This window comes from Paroedura picta, chromosome 7 (genome assembly GCF_049243985.1).
Source record: "Paroedura picta isolate Pp20150507F chromosome 7, Ppicta_v3.0, whole genome shotgun sequence".
Lineage (NCBI taxonomy): Eukaryota > Metazoa > Chordata > Lepidosauria > Squamata > Gekkonidae > Paroedura > Paroedura picta.
This window is the reverse complement of record NC_135375.1, coordinates 26,098,285-26,117,975: the sequence shown is the minus strand read 5'-3', so window position 1 is coordinate 26,117,975 and position 19,691 is coordinate 26,098,285. Positions and strand designations below refer to the sequence as shown.

At 43.0% G+C, this 19,691-nt stretch overlaps 1 protein-coding gene across 2 annotated transcripts in view; it reads left to right on the top strand.

Annotated features, from left to right (window-relative positions):
* Positions 1-19,691, top strand: part of LOC143842234 (chondroitin sulfate proteoglycan 4-like) — a 45,416-nt gene that overhangs the window by 15,227 nt on the left and 10,498 nt on the right. Inside the window, exons 6-9 of one of the 2 annotated variants that reach the window (XM_077347110.1) lie at positions 9,086-9,284; positions 11,359-11,490; positions 18,065-18,237; positions 19,318-19,501. In XM_077347110.1, coding sequence (XP_077203225.1) covers positions 9,086-9,284; positions 11,359-11,490; positions 18,065-18,237; positions 19,318-19,501 — 688 coding nt within the window. The remainder of the gene's footprint in view (positions 1-9,085; positions 9,285-11,358; positions 11,491-18,064; positions 18,238-19,317; positions 19,502-19,691) is intronic. The other variant, XM_077347111.1, reaches the window with a different exon arrangement.

Genomic DNA, 19,691 nt, shown 5'->3' with positions numbered 1-19,691 from the left:
TTTCCTTTTATGGAAGTACAGCCGTGTTAGTCTGTTGCAGCAAAGGTTGACCAGGAAACTCATAGTACCTTAAAGAAACTTGTAGTCCAGTACAGTTAGATCTGACTCCAGTAACACCTCAGAGATCAACAAGAATCTAGCTGTTCTACTGCAGACCAAAACAGCTACCCTCTGAAACTATGGTCCAGTACTGATGACTGTCCCATGCATTCGCTGACCTTGTAAGGAGAGGCAGTGGGCACGTGTGAGCTGGCATTGCCCCCTGCCTCTACACTGTTTCTACACTGCACAGAGGAAGGGGCCATGCGTATGCCTCTTCCCTGTGATTTCTAACACTGCTTTCCAAATGTTGCTGATCACAAACAGTCACTCCCTCCACTTGGTCACACCTGTACACATGTTAGGCAGTCATATGGAGGAAGGGAGCAGGCCCACTTGCTCTCTTTCCCTGGTCATTCAGTGAGTGAGTGGGGCTGCCATCTGTACCTGGCTCCAGTCCAGGGAAGCTTATGCTAGGAGAAAATTGTATTAGTCTTTAAATGAGGGGCCCAGCAACCTTTTACAGTTAAAGACCCCAGAATGTCAAAGTCCAGTGATCAACAGAGTGCAGTAGAAGAAAGCCTATTTACATAATTTAAACTATGCAGTTTAACATTATGGATAATGTTGGTTAATTATCCATAAAGTTTCTGTAGACCAAATGATGATGCTGTGAATTCTTGATTAGGAAGTGGCACAGATGGAGTCTGACAGTAAGTAAAAATATTCACAGAAACACCAGTGTATGCACTGGCACAAACATGATTAATATTTCGGTTACTGGCACCTTTTCACTAGTGATGGGCAAAAAATGCAGTTTGATTAGTGGTTCATGGGTGAATTATGAAATGAACCATGAACTCAGTCAGCTTGCATAAGAACTGAACTGGGTTCGTGGGCGTGCCCCAAACAGCTGAGCCACAGGGAGAGTCTGCTCCCACTGCTCTGTTTTTTCCAGCTGTAAACAGCTGAGCTGTGGGAGCAGGCTGCCTCTGGGGCTCATGTGTTTCTGATTTAAATAACTGAGCTGTGGGAGCCTCATGCTTCAGCTTAGATTTGAAACAGCCAAACTACATAGAATAGTTTGATCCATACAGCGTAGCTGTTTAGAGGGGCTTCTTTGGGCAGCCAGAACATTTGAGTATCCCTTACTGGTTTACTATCCACCCAGTGGACCAGCAGATACCCTGCTGAAGCTGGCAGTGGCTGTCTCTGACTGGGTATTGTGTTTCTCCCATCTGGTTGTTTGGCAGGATTTAAATATCCATGCAGACTCCATTCTCACAGGAGCCACTTCAGAGTTTATGTCTGCCATGGTGGCATTAGACCTCTCCCAGGTTATTTTGTCCCCAGTGCATGAAGCTGGCAACACCCTAGATTTGATCATCTGTGTGTGTGTGTATGGGATAATCCAGTTCATGTGGAGCCATTGCAGTGGGCAGATCTTTTCCTCCTGAATCTGCCAGGGCAGTGAGCAAATGTATACTTTCCTGTGGGTGAGCTCATTGTGGCTCGGAATGCCAACCTCTGTCAGGCCATTGATAACATTGCCTCCCTGATGTCCCCTGTGTCCCCATTCTTCTGCTCTTTAGTATAGAAGAAGCAGAAGAAGAGTTGCTTCTTATATGCTACTTTTCTCTACCCGAAAGAGTCTCATAGAGGTTTACAGTCACCTTCCCTTTCGTCTCCCCACAACCGATGCCCTGTGAGGGAGGTGAGGCAAGAGAGCCCTGATATTACTAAAGAAGAGTTGGTTCTTATGTGCTGCTTTTCTCTACCCCAAGGAGTCTCAAAGAGGCTTACAATCCCCTTCTTTTTCCTCTCCCCACAACAGACACCCTGTGAGGGGGTGAGGCTGAGAGAGCCCTGATAGCACTGCTCGGTCAGAACAGCTTTATCAGTGCTGTGGCGATCCCAAGGTCACCCAGCTGGCTGCATGTGGGGGAGCAGGGAATCAAACCCGGCTCGCCAGATTAGAAATCTGCTCTCCTAACCACTACACCAAGCTGGCTGAGGAATTGAGAGATATGAAGAGGGCCTTGGATAGCTAGAGCAGCTCTGGCAACGTACTTGTAACAAGGCTTCCAAAACACTTTATAGAGCCTCAAACAAGGTTGTGTGAAAGATTATAGGTAAGTCTCTAGGCTATAAGTCCCTTTGCAGTTCTTCAGGTGTTTCTACAGTTCTTCCCAACATACTAGCTCTTCTGCCACATAGGTTAGCTGGACAGGGGCTAGTTAATTAATTAAGTAATTTATTACGTTTTTATACCGTCCTCCCTAGCGGTTCAGGGCGATTCACAACATAGTCCGATAGACACACTCCCAGGAATAAAGCTGGTATTCATAAATATTGCATCATTGCATCAATATTATTAAACATTTAACCACTACTACATTTGAACCATTACAGCCAATATTGCAAAACTGCATCGATATTATTAAACATTTACACCATTACAGCCATTTAAAACATTTAACCATTATTAAACATTTAAACCGTTTCAACATTTAAACCATTATAACCAGTATTGCAAAACTGCATCGATATTATTAAACATTTAAACTATTTCAACATTTAAACCATTATAACCAGTATTGCAAAACTGCATCGATATTATTAAACATTTAAACCATTTCAACATTTAAACCATTATAACCAATATTGCAAAACTTGCATCGATATGATTAAACATTTAACCTTTTCAACCGTTTAAAATGGATGGGTTTGTCTCCATTTTAAAAAAAATCCTCAGAATCGTAGATCTTAATTAAGCTTCCCTTCACCTTCTAGGTGTACTGGAGAAATAATCACTTTTAGGGAATGTCTCAGTAACCCTTTGTAATTAAATGGACCGTGTCATCTTAAATTATTGATACATTGACCTCTTGGGGAGTGATTAATATACGTGGTCTGTGTTTTGGATTATTAAAACATCTAACGCTTCCCTTCTTGAGTGGTTCTTTCATGTCCTTCTTGCACTAAATTAGCAAACATGCCAGTTATTTCTTTCTGACCAGGGTTTACAATCTTTAAACACAATTACTGTCGTTCAGCTGCTGTGTGGCATTATAACCACCAGGGGGCCATAGATTCATGTTTGTGGAAGCATTTCCATTCATTAAAAATTGTTCAAGTTCTGGTAAGCATTTAATTGAATTGCCCAGTAGAGAGGAATTACAAAACATTGCAAGCAGTTAAGATAGTAAACTAAAAGCATTTGTGTATAAACAGATTCCATTCAAAGCAGGGGACTTGTTGGGAAGCAATGATCTGAAAGTTTAAAGTGTAAATTAATCAGTCAATTGGACTGTGCATACATGGTGACGTACTAGTCAGTGCGTTTTAGACCTTCAGAAAAAAAGGCCTAAAATAACCTTTGTACCTTTTTTATTCGAATTGCTTTTCTATTTATATGCTGCCCTTCCCCATGGGGATCTGAGCGGCTCACAACAGTTATAAGTAACTCTTAATAAAATTATATAGAATCAATAAAACCAGATAAAGCGTAAAATTACCGATGCTACAATTAAGTCTTGCCATTTCAGACAGGCTGTTTCTTTCTCTTTAGAGCAGGCTTTCTCAACCAGGGTTTCACGAAAGCCTGTTGTTGTTGTCGTTGTTGTTTTGCAGCCCTGGAAGAGTTTCCTTAATTGGTGGGAGTGAATTCATCTTTATTATATTTTAAAAACTTGTTAAACATTTATCAGACGATGTGACAAGCCCCCTTCCCCAAAATGGCCCGTGATGGGCCTGGAGAGTGTGAGAAGGGGAGGGGCCCCAAGAGGGTGTGTACACAGCTATGCATTCCAACAATATTCTACGCCAGGGGTAGTCAACCTGTGGTCCTCCAGATGTTCATGGACTACAATTCCCATGAGCCCCTGCCAGCAAATGCTGGCAGGGGCTCATGGGAATTGTAGTCCATGAACATCTGGAGGACCACAGGTTGACTTACCCCTGCTCTATGCTATGGCCTGACTTCTGGGGTTTCTCGAAGCCTGAAGAATGTTTCAGGGGTTTCTCAACAGTGAAAAGGTTGAGAAAGGCCGCTTTAGAGAGAAGGGGGCACACTGAAGTGCATCCTTTGATCGTTGAGGGTGCTGTTAGTCAGTATATTGGCTGTTTTAGGTAGGGAGGCCAGACTTTTGATGTTCTTTCCTGTCCTCAAGTACAGGCATTACGTATGATGCTGTTAGATGCCCACTTATTGTATTTGACCAATGCGAGCGTCAAAGCAGAATGAGCATAAAGGAGAACAGATGCTAGTTGTGCATTTTTTGTGCTATTCTTCGTAAAGATGTTTAGGCCTCAATGGAGTCAGGAAGCAGCCTGTCTTCGAAGCATTCCCAATATCCTGGAGTTCCCCAGTCATAGAATCATAGAATCAAAGAGTTGGAAGGGGCCATACAGGCCACCTAGTCCAACCCCCTGCTCAACACAGGATCAGCCCTAACGTTTGCTTGAAGACTGCCAGTGGAGCTCACCACCTCCTTAGGCAGCCTATTCCACTGCTGAACTACTCTGACTGTGAAAATTTTTTTCCTGATATCTAGCCTATATCGTTGTACTTGAAGTTTAAACCCATTACTGCGTGTCCTTTCCTCTGCAGTCAACAGAAAGAGCATCCTGCCCTTGGCCAAGTGACAACCTTTCAAATACTTAAAGAGGGCTATCATGTCCCCTCTTCATGTCAATTCCTTCGTTTTCCTACTGCTTACCTGGATTCTTTTCCAGTAATGATAAGTTTTTCTTTAATTGCTACCCAAGCTTTCTCCCATGATGGAACTCAAGTTGATGTCAATAAGTCTGCCAGAAGGTCTCCTACCCAGGTTCTAACCGGGCCTTGACCCACTTAGCTTTAGCAAAACCACCAGGTTACACATCTTCCAGTTTATAGAGATTATTATCAGCCTCTGAAGCCCTGGAAGTTGGAATTTTGAGTGGAAAATAAAGCAAAATCCACTATCCATGTGGAGAGATTGGCCTGCTATTCTAAAAACGATGGTCTAAGGAGCTCATGGGAATTGTAGTCCATAGACCTCTGGAGAATCACAGTTTGGCCATTTCTGCTCTAGTATCTCAGGTGGAGATATTTCACCTCACCTTAGCTATTTTTAGATGGAGCTGTCAGGTACTGAACCTGGGATCTTCAGCATGTAAGACAGATGCTCTACCAGTGAACCGTGCCCCCCCTCATTTATTTTAGATTGGTTTTAAAAGAAAACACAGGTAAATGGGACCATGCCCTGTTTACTGCTTATTAGGGACAAGGCACTGGACATCCCACCGCTGAGTTTGAAAAAGCAGTCTTTCCAAAATGTTGTAAAGATTTTATAGGTGAGATTAAATGCAACTCAAGCGCAATGTCATTTTTACTCACAGAATTTTCCCTTTAGTTTTGGAGCAAAAAATGGCATTGCATTTCATTTGAATTTAATCTTGCACTTTAAAGGCTACTCAGGGCATCAAGTGGCCCAGCTACAGCTCTCCTTGAGGGAGACAAATGCTTACCTCTGCAACAAGAAACCAGCTTCCTGTCATGAGCCAGTATTGCAAAATTAAATGAGCTCTCCGTCTGTCTGCTCTTCTGTGTAACCGCCTATAGTTCTTTCCTTTGTTCTTTAATATATTACCCGAAAACACACTTATGTGATTGAATTTCACTGCTAAAGTATCTGTTTTCCCCAAGCAAAGGCTTCATCAGATAAGGGTTTCCCATCTAAAGGTTCAACGTAACAGCCTTTTAAAATCTGTTATGTTACTTAGAGGCAAGGAGATCAATAAAATAAATGGGAGGGGGTAAATACGTAGAAAGATATAAGAGGAAGGCAGTGGAAGCAATCCTAAACAGACCTGCTCAGAAGTAAGTCCTCTTTTATTCAACACAGTTTACGCTCACGAAAGCAGATTGCAGACAGTGGCAGTTTTCCCTCTGATGTCTGATCCTTTTGTGCTACAGGCTATGTGTTGAGATTGAAGTGGTTATGGCCAGAGAAAGTGGATGGGCAGTAGATTCAGGACAGACGAAAGGAAATGCTTCTTTACACAGACAGTGATTAAAATATGGAATTCATTGCCAGAGGATGCACTGACAGCCACAGAAATACACAACTTTATAAGGAGTTTAGATAGATTCATGGAAGATAGGTCAGTCAGGGGCTACTAGTCATGGTGATTGAGGGGAAAATCGACATTCAGAGATTCTAAACATCTGAATCTGAGAGCCAGGAAGCAATACCAGGGGAAAGTCTTGGCTCTGTTGATGGCCCTCCAGAGGAACTGGTTGGCCACTATCTGAGACAAGATGCCAGACTAGATGGGCCACTGACTTGATCCAGAGGGGCTCTGCTTAAAGAAAATGTATGTATTTTATTCATTTTTATCCCATCAACCCCATTCTCCTCTCTACCACTTTATCCTCACAATAGTCCTGTGAGGTAGGTTACTCTGAGAGAGCGTGACTGGCCCAATGTCACCCAGGCAGATTCCACACCAGCGACACCACTCTGGGGCGCTGCCATTGCGGTGCTGAGGAGCTGCATTCTCAGCAGTGTTCTGCGTCCCCACAGGGGACATATTTCAGCAGGACACCTGGTCCACCACTGAAATGTGTCCCCCCAGGGAGATGCAGCCATGATGGACAGGTTCCACCATGAAGGGGGAGGATGGCAAGGAGGTTATTTTGCAAGAAGGTGGGATTGCATGAGAACCAACCCCCCCCCCATCAAAAAACCCCAAACCAACATATATACACAAGGTAGACAATGGATCTTCTTGCCAGTGTGTGCTGTTGGTCAAGTTCAGGTTTTAACTAATTGGATCTGGCAGATGGGATCTAGCAGCACATTGGTCAATTACATGTTTGCTTGGAACCTGCCCTGGACCTGAAATTGGTCCTTGGCAGATCCACAAACACAACAGTGGAGTTCACCAAAGTTACTTTAGTGGACTTCCTGATGGACTAATTTTTATATACCCTGTGATATTTGGACAAATCCTGAAGGGCACCAGTCTCCTTCGACAAACTATTCCACTAGACTGGGACCACGGTGGAAAAGGCCTTTGCCCTCATTGCAAAGGCAAATGAAGGCCCAAGAACTGCTGAAACGTCACGTGCAGTAGAAGGAAGACATTGCAGGGGGGGGGGTCATAATGGGGGAGGCAGTCCTTTAGGCAGTGTGGTCCCAGACTGTATTTTAGATGTTAAGCCACCCAGAAAGAGAGCATAAGAAGAGGCTGCTAGATATGACCATTTGCCCAATCTAGCCTCCCATACTGTTTCACAAAGAGGCCAGGCTATTGCCTGGAGGGCCAAATAAACAGAGCAGAGAGGTTGAATTACTCCTCTATGGCTGCCCTGGTATTCCATGCTTTGCTGCCTTTGTGGATGCAGATTCCCTCCAGTCACCAAAGCTGGTAGGGCATTGATGTACCTCTCCTCCATACATCTAAGCTGCTTTAAAAGCTACCTGTGCTTGTTCAGGCAGTCATCATTTACTTCCACTGACTGTGAATTCCACAGTTGAATTACTCATTAAGTAAATAAGTATTTCCTTTTGCTTGCCCTGAACCTATTTTCCAAGGATTTCGTTGGGCACCCCTGAGTTCTAGTATTATGGGAAAGGGAGAATAAGATCCATGTATCCACTTTCTCCACCCAAGAGTTCTTTCAGAGGGACAGGAATACTCTCTTAGCTCCCCAGTGACTGTCTGAAGAAGGCAACAGTCTGTGAGAATTCAGAAGCTGGACATCCCTGCTGTAAAGTGTTTAGAAAGTGCAGTGATTAGGATTAAAAAGGCATACAAGGGATGGGTAGGGAGAGACTGCAGAGTTACAGTAAAATCCTGAGACATTCTTGGCTATTTTGTTTAACTATCTTCTGGATCAAGTTGAAAGAAAAATCTCTGAGGTTTTACTAGTCTGAGAATCCTGTCGAGCCTTTATAACACTGCTTCTTTCTTATGACCCAATTTGCAAAGTGCATCGATCCATTTATTGCTCTGCTCCTTTCAGTCATAGATCAGTCTGCTCTCCAAGACTGCAATGAAACCACAGTCAGTACTAGGACTAGCAGCTATTTAAGTGCTCCCAGAGTGCATAATACAAAATATCTTGGCAACCATTGACATGCTCCCAATACTTTGCAGTTTCTTGTCCTGTTCCTTCAAATACCAATTCTTGCAGGGTGTATTTTAATGTCTGAAATAAATGTGTGCAGAAAAAAGGGCATTTTTGGGGGGTTGGCTATATTGGACCTGAAAAATATCATCAGTACTTCCTGATATTCCTGAATCCCAATAATGTTATGGCATTGGGATTCAGAAAATACTCAGAAAAGCTGAATTTTTCAGCTCTGAGGCATTTAAAGGGACTAAGAGTCATTTAAATGCCTCAGCCCCCCCCCCCCCCGAGCCTGCCTAACAGCTAATTCTGCTGAGAGAACTCTCTCTGCAGGATGGGCTTGTGACTTGCTAGAGGGCCCATTTTGAACTGCCCTCCCCCGAGACTGCCAGCTCCCAGCCATTTAAACTTAACATCTGATAGCTGAACCCGCCAAGCTGTTAAGGAAGGGAAGTGAAAAGGATTGCTGGAATGACTGCAAGCCGTTCTACGAGTCCCTTTGGAAGGGAGGAAGTGAAAGGGTGGGCAGGCCCGTCATACTGGTCCAGCTGTTAAGTTTAAATGGTCAGCAGCCATTTCAGCAGTATAGCTGCTGAATTTGCCTGAATAAAAGCCAAACATTTCTATACCAGTAGCCAAAACTGATTAGAGAAGGTATTTTATTTGGTATTTTTTTGGTTCAGGTGAACCGAATGCACATGTCTAGTCTGAAATTCAGATAGCACAGGCCTAAAAACAATTACATTCATCTAAGCCTATCAACTTTAATGGAATTTGAAGGATTGTATTTAGGATTGTACTTTGAATTGTATTAAACACTAAATCTCATATGCTTCCTCAACCCGTTTCAGTCCTGAATATATATAAGTACTTCTGATAACGAAAATCAGTTTGTGTAATGTTTTATTTCTCCTTTCGAAGGTCTGGATGGGCTCCGTCACTGAAATAACTGTGAATGATCTCTGTGCAGAAGATCAAGATTCCTCTCCTGCAGAACTGATATATTCTGTTTCACCTCCTAATAATGGTCATTTGGCTCTCAAGTCTTCTCCAAATAAAAGTATCCTCAATTTTACTCAAGCTCACATTGAAGATAGACAATTAGTATTTGTCCATAGTGGTAAGTAAGTGGAAAAACTCCTATGAGGATGATACAAAGGTTTTTAGTTCTATAAAGAATTCTAGTGAAATAACTGAATTTTATTAGGTCTCGTAAAGCTAGCTCTAGAGACCCAGCTTGGCATAGTGGTTAGGAGCTCCGACTTCCAATCTGGCAAGTTGGGTTCGATTCTGCGCTCCCCCACATGCAGCCAGCTGGGTGACCTTGGGCTCACCACAGCACTGATAAAGCTGTTCGGACCGAGCCATGATATCAGGGCTCTCTCAGCCTCACCCACCTCACAGGATGTCTGTTGTGGGGAGAGGAAAGGGAAGGTGATTGTAAGGAGCTTTGAGAATCCTTCTGGCAGAAGTTTTCAATGGATGTTTTGCTCAGCTGACTCATTAAGAAAAAAGACACCTTTTTATAGTTTGGCCTTCAGCTAGTGGTCATCACAAAGTGGGATGATAGTTATTGCCTTCTGTGTTTTTAGCATATTGGCTAGACGGCACTGACTGGATTCACATGCCGAGATCAGATCATGTTTTTCCATTGACAAGACAGAACGTGCAAGACTTGTGCTTTCTGGCCCAGCATGTTGGCCGGTTTTCTCCGTTATCAAATACTCTTTTTTTTAAAAAGAAAAGGAAAGAAATGTGATGCAGTGTTGGAACAAACAGTGTGACTTGCTGAGTTTGGGGACCATAGTAGGGGTATACAGAAAACAAAACAAAAAAAACTGGGTACTCTTAGGGTTCAGGTATATTGAACTTCAAAAATATTTGTATTTTCCAGTATTCCCTAATCCCAATATGAGTATGATATTTAGATTAATAAAATATTTGGGAATGCTACATTTTTGGCTCCTTTATAGCCCATGGCTCCATTATAGGCTGTAATGGAGAATTGATCTGAGGTTATCTGGAGTGTTGAGGGGTACTGTTTTGTAAGGTAGCTATGCTGCAAATTTGGTGCCTCTCCTCAGCCCCTCCCCCCCAAGTTTGAAAAAGTGTAGACCTCAGAAGGTTCCTCCATCCTCTATTGTTGCTGATGGAGGAGAAAAAGGTATTTAAACTGTAAGGGGAACATGGTCCCTTTAAAGTTTAAATGCCTTTTGCAAGTTTTGGTGATGGAATGTGTTAACTACAGAGGAATTTAAAGGGCTCTCAGTTCCTTTAAATTCCTTCTCTAAGCTGAGAGTACTCCAAAGGCATTTAAAGGGACTGACAGCCCTTTAAATGTACTTCAACTATGGCTCTCCAGCATTCCTAAAAGTCCTAGATACTTTCAGAATTTTTTGGGCTCAGCCATTTCAGATAACTAAAAAAAAATAGCCCATCCCCCAGTACATATGAATAGCAATCAGGTATTTGGGGAGTCATTTATTCAGGCCTGGAGAAAAATGTTCTGCCCCTTTAACAGAGACTTAATGTTTGGAAGTGAACATCTGACATGAAGTGAACATCTTTCCATAGCATGGAGGTAAATCACTCCACCTTGTTCATAACATCCCATCAAGAGAGAGATTCTCTCTGAACCTCTAAGAGCGCCTGCCTGCGGCTATAGTCATGTGGAATCCAGCCATGTTCACTCCCTATGTACTGACCTCTACTTTTCAATCTCTGTTTTGGTCTTTCTAAACATTAATAATGGAGAAAACTTTGGAACTCCCTCCCCAGGAATTTTCAATTGCCTTTATCAGTATCTGCTATCAGAAGACTCTTGTTTCATTTGGCATGTATCCCTAATAAAGCTGCAGGGTATAGCACCATCTATTCTGATCACCCATGGGTATCAAGACACAGGCTGCTGCCCAGTGGGCACATTCCTGTTATAAGCCCCATTGGCACTTCCTTGGCCAGTTCCCACAGTGTTACAAATGGTCACCATAAAGTATGGAAAATGGTATCTGAATCTATATTTCAAAAATGCAAGATTCACTTCCCTGGTCCACATGGAAGCTCCTCTGTAGTTATCCCAAATGGACGACATTAAGTTACTTAAAAACAAAACCCCACACATGTCCTAACTTACACTGTCAAACCTTTCAGTGGAAAAATGTTTTGATGAGAATGGATTGCTCTTACCCTTTTAGGAGCCATGTCTGGAGGCTTCAATTTTCAAGTGACAGATGGTGTGAACTTTGCACCTCGACAAATTTTCAGTATCACGGCTCAGGCTCTCATAATCTACCTACAAAACAACAATGGCTTGGAAGTCTTTCCAGGTAGGACTTTGTATTTTATTTTTATCCAGGAAATTCAAAACCAGAATTGTGGACATATCTACCAGTATTAGGTAGTAACTCTGTGCAAGAATGTACAAAGACATAACTGCAATATTGAGACCATTTCCACATGAGGAATTTGCCCCTGCCTGGTCTCTCATTGTTTGCGAATTTTAATGCTGCTTCGTCATGACGGTGGCAGCAACCCGTGGCTCTCCAATGGTTGGCGGAAGTTTTTGTCCCTGTTGCCCCGCGATAACAGAAAGCAGGAGAATCTGCTTCCCGTTTCTTGTTGCAGCATAGAATGAGGCAAAAACTTGGGCTAGCCTGTTTGAAAGAAGAAACACACAATAGTCTCAGTAGTATTCTGCCTGCCCTCGCACCCGCCCTCCGCTCTCCCATTTCTAGATTGCAAAAAAATATTTTTTTATGGTGCAGTCCACGTTGCAACGGGAACGCAAACTGACATGCTCCTGTTTCAGTGGAAATAAAATGTGCTGTCATAGTCTCTTCAGAGTGAGCAGTAATATATTGGCAGCGGTCAGCAACCCTATCTGAAACACATTCATGTTTTTGTTTTCTGGTGGTAGGGCATGAATGGGGAAAAATGGGGGTGGGCGTGTTATAAAGCAGACCTCTCCCTATTAGAATGGTGTCCATTATTCTGTATTATGAACACACAATCCTTGGGGTCCAATCACCGTGGCCAGCGTGAGCCCATCAGAAATCTAACCAAACATAAATCAAGACCATATTTAAAAGAATCCTGAAAAGAAATCACGGAGAATGTTTTATTGTCGTGTCAGGTCCCCATAGCAATGTGGAAGTTTTCTTTTTTTTTAAATTAATTTCGGGTCTGTGGGGGAGTTTGGGTCCCCAAAACCACCACCAAGCGGGGATTGGTGGCTTACGTTGATTGACAACTCGAGAAGCAGGGGGAAACCTGCAGGTTGTCCACACTTCTGGCTTCTCCACTGCCTCGTTGGGAAGGGAAAAGCCATGATGAGATGGCAAGATAACGCGGTAGGAGTTTCCCATCAAGAAGCAACCAAACACATGGTTTACAATAGCGCTTTTACAAGTAGGAGGCGGTGTGCATTGTCCGCCTCCTTGCCGAAATGATCGACCTTAACTGCAATATTGACTTACTCTAAAAAAAACTGCTTTCTAAACAGATGCTGAGGTTTGAGCTGGTTTCATCATATATCATCGTCTGACCACTGCCTGTTCAAGACACTGGGAAATGTAGTACCGGTACTCTGCAAGAAGGCCGGTCAAATGGTTTTTCTGATGGAGACTAATGGATCCGACTGATTTCACAAAAGCCCTAGGGGATTTTCAGGTCCCAACAAACAGCTGTGCTGAGGCCACAGTAAGAACATGGAATAATAAGTTCTTGGAAGCTATTGATATGGTAGCTGCTTGTCCACTCCCATTCTGTAGGCGGAATCCAGTACTTCAGTTTACTACTGATTTGAGTGTCTTGAAAAGGGCTGGGACACCTGGAACAACTTTGACAGAAATCTCAAACCAAATAGCACAGAGTGGACTGTAGGGTTTATTAGAAGACCTATGAAGCAGCAGTGAAGGATGCAAAGAAATCCTACTTCTCTGCTGTCTTTTCATGAGCTAATTCACAACCAGCTCAGCTGTTCAAATCCTGAAATCTGAACCTGCCACTCCTGAGATATGAACCTGTGAATTCATAGGAACTAATGATTACTTATGACACCTTTGCAAAGTTCTATACTGACCAAATCTCTCAAATATGTTCTAATCTGACTGTTGAGGCAGCTGCATTGGTTGGTGTAGTGGTTAGGAATGTGGACTTCTAATCTGGCACGCCGGGTTTGATTCTGCGCTCCTCCACATGCAGCCAGCTGGGTGCTGATAAAACTGTTCTGATATCAGTGATATCAGCACTCTCTCAGCCTCACCCACCTCACAGGGTGTCTGTTGTGGGGAGAGGAAAGGGAAGGCGACTGTAAGCCACTTTGAGACTCCTTTGGGTAGCGAAAAGCGGCATATAAGAACCAACCCACCACCTCCCGAGGAAGCCTGTTCCACTGAGGAACTGCTCTGTCAGGAACTTCTTCCGGATGTTTAGCTGAAAACTCTTTTGAATTAATTTCAACCCATTGGTTTTGGTCCGACTCTCTGGGGCAACAGAAAACATCTCTGCTCCGTCTTCTACATGACAACGCTTCAAGTATTTGGAGATGGTTATCATCAGTACAGGGAAGAGAAGCCCTGGCCCTCTCAGTGGGAAATTCCTGCAAAGGCAGAAAGCCTGGAGGACACAATGCAAATGGTCTGCAGGTCAGAACAGGATTTTCCCACCGCAGTTGGAATGGCTTGAATTGTTCTCTATAAGTTGGACTCAGAGAGTTACTTTTGGAACTCAGTTGTCACCACAGTGGGACTTGCTTTGTGGGATTCCACAAGGTTCAGTGGCAGCACATGCCATTCAGGCTCCTCAGCAGAAGTTTTGGAGCAGGCTGTCATCTATATCAGGGGTAGTCAACCTGTGGTCCTCCAGATGTCCATGGACTACAATTCCCATGAGCCCCTGCCAGCATTTGCTGGCAGGGGCTCATGGGAATTGTAGTCCACGGACATCTGGAGGACCACAGGTTGACTACCCCTGATCTATATTATTACACCCAGATCTACAATCCTTACTCCTCATTGTCTGGTGGTTATTAGTCTTGTTCTCCGCTCCCCTAAGAGTGCATGAATGCAAAGCTGCCTAATGTATTGCAATTTTTTCTGATTGTGGAATTTGGATTTTAGAGTGCGGATTCTTTTCAAAGTGAAACAAAAGCAACCAAGTCTAAGGCTTTGATTTCCTTTGGAATAAATGTGATCCAGTTACAGCGTGCTTGCAAAGATTTTCAGTAAACCGCTGTCCCTGCAGCAAGCAAGATAACTTCAGTCTCAAGCTTTTGTTAGGAATTTTTATAGTTAGCCAAAGACAATTACAGGCAAATGATGCCTGATGCATTTTTTAAGGCAGAGTCATTCCTTTTTTTCTGCCACTTCTCCCACATTAAAAGAACAGTATTTCTCTCAACGCCTTAAGTTATGCTGTGCCAAGCCTGCAATAGCTGCTGAGATTTCTTTCTCTCTCTTGAGTTAGGAAATTGCTTCTATAAATTAAAAACAGCTTAGGCTTCACAATTCACCTTACATTGCCCTGGATTTTGGGGGCTTCTTAGCTGTCTTAATTCCCCTCCCCCTTTCTGCTTGAGTGTTTTATTTTTGTTTGTTTATTTGCAAAGGGAAATCCTGTTCTTAAATGCTGAAACCAATGTGTTGACGAGTTCCCACCCTAATCATGTCTGCTTATTATCATGGGTCTCGATAAAATAATTCTGTTGGGTCATTGACCTTGATTCTGCAAGTCACATATGCTGGGAAGAAGAAGAAGAGTTGGTTTTTATAGGCCACTTTTCTCTACCAGGCAGAGTTTCAAAGCGGCTTCCAATCACCTTCCCTTTCCTCTCCCCACAACAGACACCCTGTGGGGTGGGTGAGGCTGAGAGAGCTCTGATATTATTGCTTGGTCAGAACAGCTCTATCACTGCTGTAGTGAGCCCAAGGTCACTCAGCTGGTTGCATGTGGGGGAGCGCAGAATTGAACCGGGTATGCCAGATTAGAATTCAGCGTTCCTAACCACTTTGCCAAGCTGGCTCTCCAGAGCTAGCTTTACTAGACTCTGCAGTCTGTATGTGTGCAAGAGAGGGAACAACAAAACAAGCTGAGACTTCTTAGGTATAAGTAATTGATTGAGAAATGACATTTCTAGATTGTGCAGGAGAGAGGCAGAGTCCTATCTAGGATGGAGGCAGATGCAAGAGCAATGCTGGCATCCATCATGCCAAGGAGGGAGAACTCTAGCGGTGTGTGCTAGAGAGGGTGCCATAAAAGAAGTAGGAAGGACCTGAGAATTATCAGTCTACAAGTCAAAAGGGACAGGAATAAAAGTAGAGACAAAGAGAATGCTAGGGCACGAACATCAACCTATAAAACTCTCTCATAGCCTTAACTGAAGGCTGAAACAAAGAAGAAGGGTAGGGTTTTATACCCCACTTTTCACTACCTGAAGGAGTCTCAAAGTAACTGCATGGGGAGGAGGATTGGGGACTCGAACCCGGCTTCCCAGATAAGAAGCTGCCACCCTTAACTGCTGCACAACATTGCAAGTGCTTCTCTTCCAATACTTGCAACACTCTGCACAGAATTAGCCCTGTTGTTCTCTACACATTGTTTTCATTTACATCTATGGAAAAGCTATTTTCTGATGGTGTTTCCAAGCACGGACGTACCATTCACAACATTTGTTTTCTGGTAGTGTCGTCAGTGGAGGTGCTCAAACTGATAGTCTCCGTGTTAACTTTCTTCTATTTGTTAAGGTGAAATTTAGGCAGGCCTGAGTCAGTGTGAGGATTCATGGAACCAGGCAGGTTGCGTGATTTATTTTTACATGATGTTGGTGTTGAGTCTGGGTCATATGGTGAGAGAAATCCTTGTCTGGCTTTTGGCATCTCTATTTAGTATTGCTGTCTCAATCTGGCAAAGTTCCTTTATTTTTTAATAGCTTTGCAATAGCTCAAAGAGGTGGAGCTTCCCTTCTGTCTTCATGCCTGTAAAATCTGGTTGCATTTCCACTTTTCATGCCTCTGTTAAAGGAACCTTAGCTCATCCAGAGCTGGAACTTTGGAGATTTTGGGCCTATTGTGATTAAGGCTGCCAGCTAGATAGTATTTTTACTGCTTTGACCAGCAAATCTGCTTTCTGTCAAGTTAGCACGTTTGGGGTTTAAAAGCCAACAGACTAGACTCTACCTATGACTCACCATAGTCTGTCCTCATGCTGATCTTTCTGGTCTGGCCTGAGGGGAAGTGGCACTTTTGAAATCAAAACTGAGCAATTGTAGCTACGATGAGATCACTGGGTAGGTTTCTATAAATATTCACGGATTCCTTCCTTTCCACAGCAGATAATTTATCCCCTCTCAGTCCAGTGAAAGTAGCTTAGATTGAAGTTAAGTGACCAAAGTTTAGATGTCGTCAACTGGTCATTTAGTTGTTCCATATTCATTTATACTGGTGCGGGGAGGTGTCATCAAGTCACAGCTGATTCATGGCAGCCCTGTAGGGCTTTCAATGCAAGAGAGATTCAGATGGCAGTCTTTAGACAGCAGCTGGACAGATACTTATCCTGGATGGCTGATCCTGCGTTGAGCAGGGGATTGGACTAGATAGCCTGTATGGCCCCTTCGAACTCTATGATTCTGTGTTCATTTCCTGCCCTTACATAACAACCCAGGACTTCTTCAGTGGTTTCCCATTCAAGTACCTTCCAGGGCTAACCTTGCTTAGCCTCTGTTATCTGACAAGATTTATCTGATAAAGGTAGCATCCCATCATTTAAGAATACTGACTTAAGAATTCATATAAGCTGTTTGGGGGCAATACCAGATGACTTGAGTTTTCTTTTTTTCATACTTCTCAAAGATTAAATAGTTAATTTCACTTTTTTTTGTTCTTGCTGACTGTTTAGTAAGTTTGGATGGGTTCCTGGTTCGGCTATTTGGCCCATTACATAACAACCATCTGTTGAGCACATGACATAACAACAAAGAAATTTTACTTCTTAACTACACAGTCTTGTATCTTATAACTGGTGAAATCCATGAATTTTATTTATATTTTGCTGGAAGCCGTACATTAGTCAGTTTTTTAAACTTTGATTTCATCCATCCCATTTTTAGACTATGATTAATTTCACAGTGTTAGACCAAATTACTTTGCGTCAGTATTCTAACCTTAGTGGCAATGTAAAAGGTACACTAGCTAATAACTCCCCAGTTGACATGTTCCCATGAAACTCAACGTCTGCTAGCAAAAGAGAGTATTTGAACAGGACATGTGGAAGAGGGTGTGGTAAAGACAATTCTGGTCTATACTATTAGATGAAGAAAACGTACTTTTAATATTCTACAAAGAGCCTCTTGTGGCGCAGAGTGGTAAGGCAGCAGACATGCAGTCTGAAAGCTCTGCCTATGAGGCTGGGAGTTCGATCCCAGCAGCCAGTTCAAGGTTGACTCAGCCTCCCATCCTTCCGAAGTCAGTAAAATGAGTACCCAGCTTGCTGGGGGGTAAACGGTAATGACCGGGGAAGGCACTGGCAAACCACCCCATATTGAGTCTGCCATGAAAACGCTAGAGGGCGTCACCCCAAGGGTCAGACATGACCCAGTGCTTGCACAGGGGATACCTTTACCTTTAATGTTCCACGAATGCCCTGTATATGGGTACATCAGGGATAGGGCTAAGTCATAGCTTTTGTGTCTGGCTTACAGAGGAAAGCATCAATTTAAATAATTCTAAATGGCCCATCAGTGGGTACTTATATACTTAAATGAAGGCAGAAAGACAGGGTATACATTTTGTAAATATGATAGATGAATGAATGAATGAATGAATGAATGAATGAATGAATGAACGAATGAACGAATGAACGAATGAATGAATGAATGAATAACAAACCCTGGTTATTTGCATTCAGGATCTAGGAAACAAATTACATCCCACAATCTGAAAGCTGTCACCAATGATGTGGCCGGGGCAGAAAACAGAACTATAATTTTTACAGTGGCCGTTTCTCCAAACCTTGGGAGACTCATCAGAGTACTTTCTGATAACAGCACTCAGAATATTTCCAGCTTTACGCAATCCATGGTAAGTGTTTGTTTTACGACGAGTGTTGGTAATGTGCCTTTATTATACACTTATATCCTAGTTTCCATTATTTGCATGAGCTTACTGAAGGATGATTATTTATGACGATCTTTTGAAAGGAAAGTTATTGTGGTTTGTGTTTGATCAATATGGGAGGAGACCAACCAGGAATCCCAACATGTAGCAATCCAAATATAACAAAAAAAAGGATTGGCTGGACTATTGTAAATAGCTACTAGATTCCAGGAAGAAGGCAGAGCACAAAATTAATTTAGAGAAAGTCAGTAAAGGCATAGAAACTGGCCAAGCTAAGTCATCATGTGTAAACAGTTCTGTTTTAAGCACGGTTACTTTGTGAAGGCTAGAGCCTCTTGTGGCGCAGAGTGGTAAGGCAGCCGCCTGAAAGCTTTGCTCATGAGGTTGGGAGTTCGATCCCAGCAGCCGGCTCAAGGTTGACTCAGCCTTCCATCCTTCCGAGGTCGGTAAAATGAGTACCCAGCTTGCTGCTGGGGGGTAAACGGTCATGACTGGGGAAGGCACTGGCAAACCACCCCGTATTGAGTCTGCCATGAAAACGCTGGAGGGCGTCACCCCAAGGATCAGACATGACTCGGTGCTTGCACAGGGGATACCTTTACCTTTACCTTACTTTGTGAAGGCAGGATTCGGTTTGCAGATGGTCCTTCAAATCCTGATGCTGTCTTTGAGATGGGGTGAGCAGAATTGCACACAGTATGCCAAACACAACTGCGTATAGATTTATTTAAATCACTTCTGAAAGCACCCTTTGATTAAATCTCTAGGGTCTCCAAGCACTCATCTCTTGTAAGTCAGTGTGTTTGTCAGCCAAAATGAAGGCTAAATCTCTTGGATAACACAGAATTAAGACGTTTGCAGTTTGCAGCGTTCCTGTACTATTTGCACAGGATTATAGGTTTTAACCCTGAGATTTGGCCAAATTCCATATGTGAAGTAATTCTTTTTCTGTAGGTCAAAGATTTAACAGGAAATGTGTTTAGATCTAATTTTTCTGCCGTACCTGCTTGTTGCACTTTCCTTTTTTGCTCTTCCCCATGGCAGGTAGATGAATGCTTGGTCGTCTATGAGCATACCAAGAAGGAGGACACCGGGTGGAATGCAGAAGATCATTTTACTTTTACAGTCTCTTCCCCACCAGCAGTCCTGGTTCACCAGGTGTTTCATATTAATATTTCTTATGAACTTAAAGGGCATGATCATAGCAGTCAGCTACTTGCAAACACAGGTAAAAATACTGTACAATTTTTAATCGTATTTGTAGCTCACATTTTCCTGAAAGAGTTCAGGCAGTGCATATCCCTGTATAATTATGGCTTTGTGGGGAGGCAGCATGAAAAAGATGTTTCTGGACTGTGTTTGTCGTCCTCTTCTTGCATGCCAGGGTATAGTTTGGGACCTGTGTTAGGTGGCCTCTG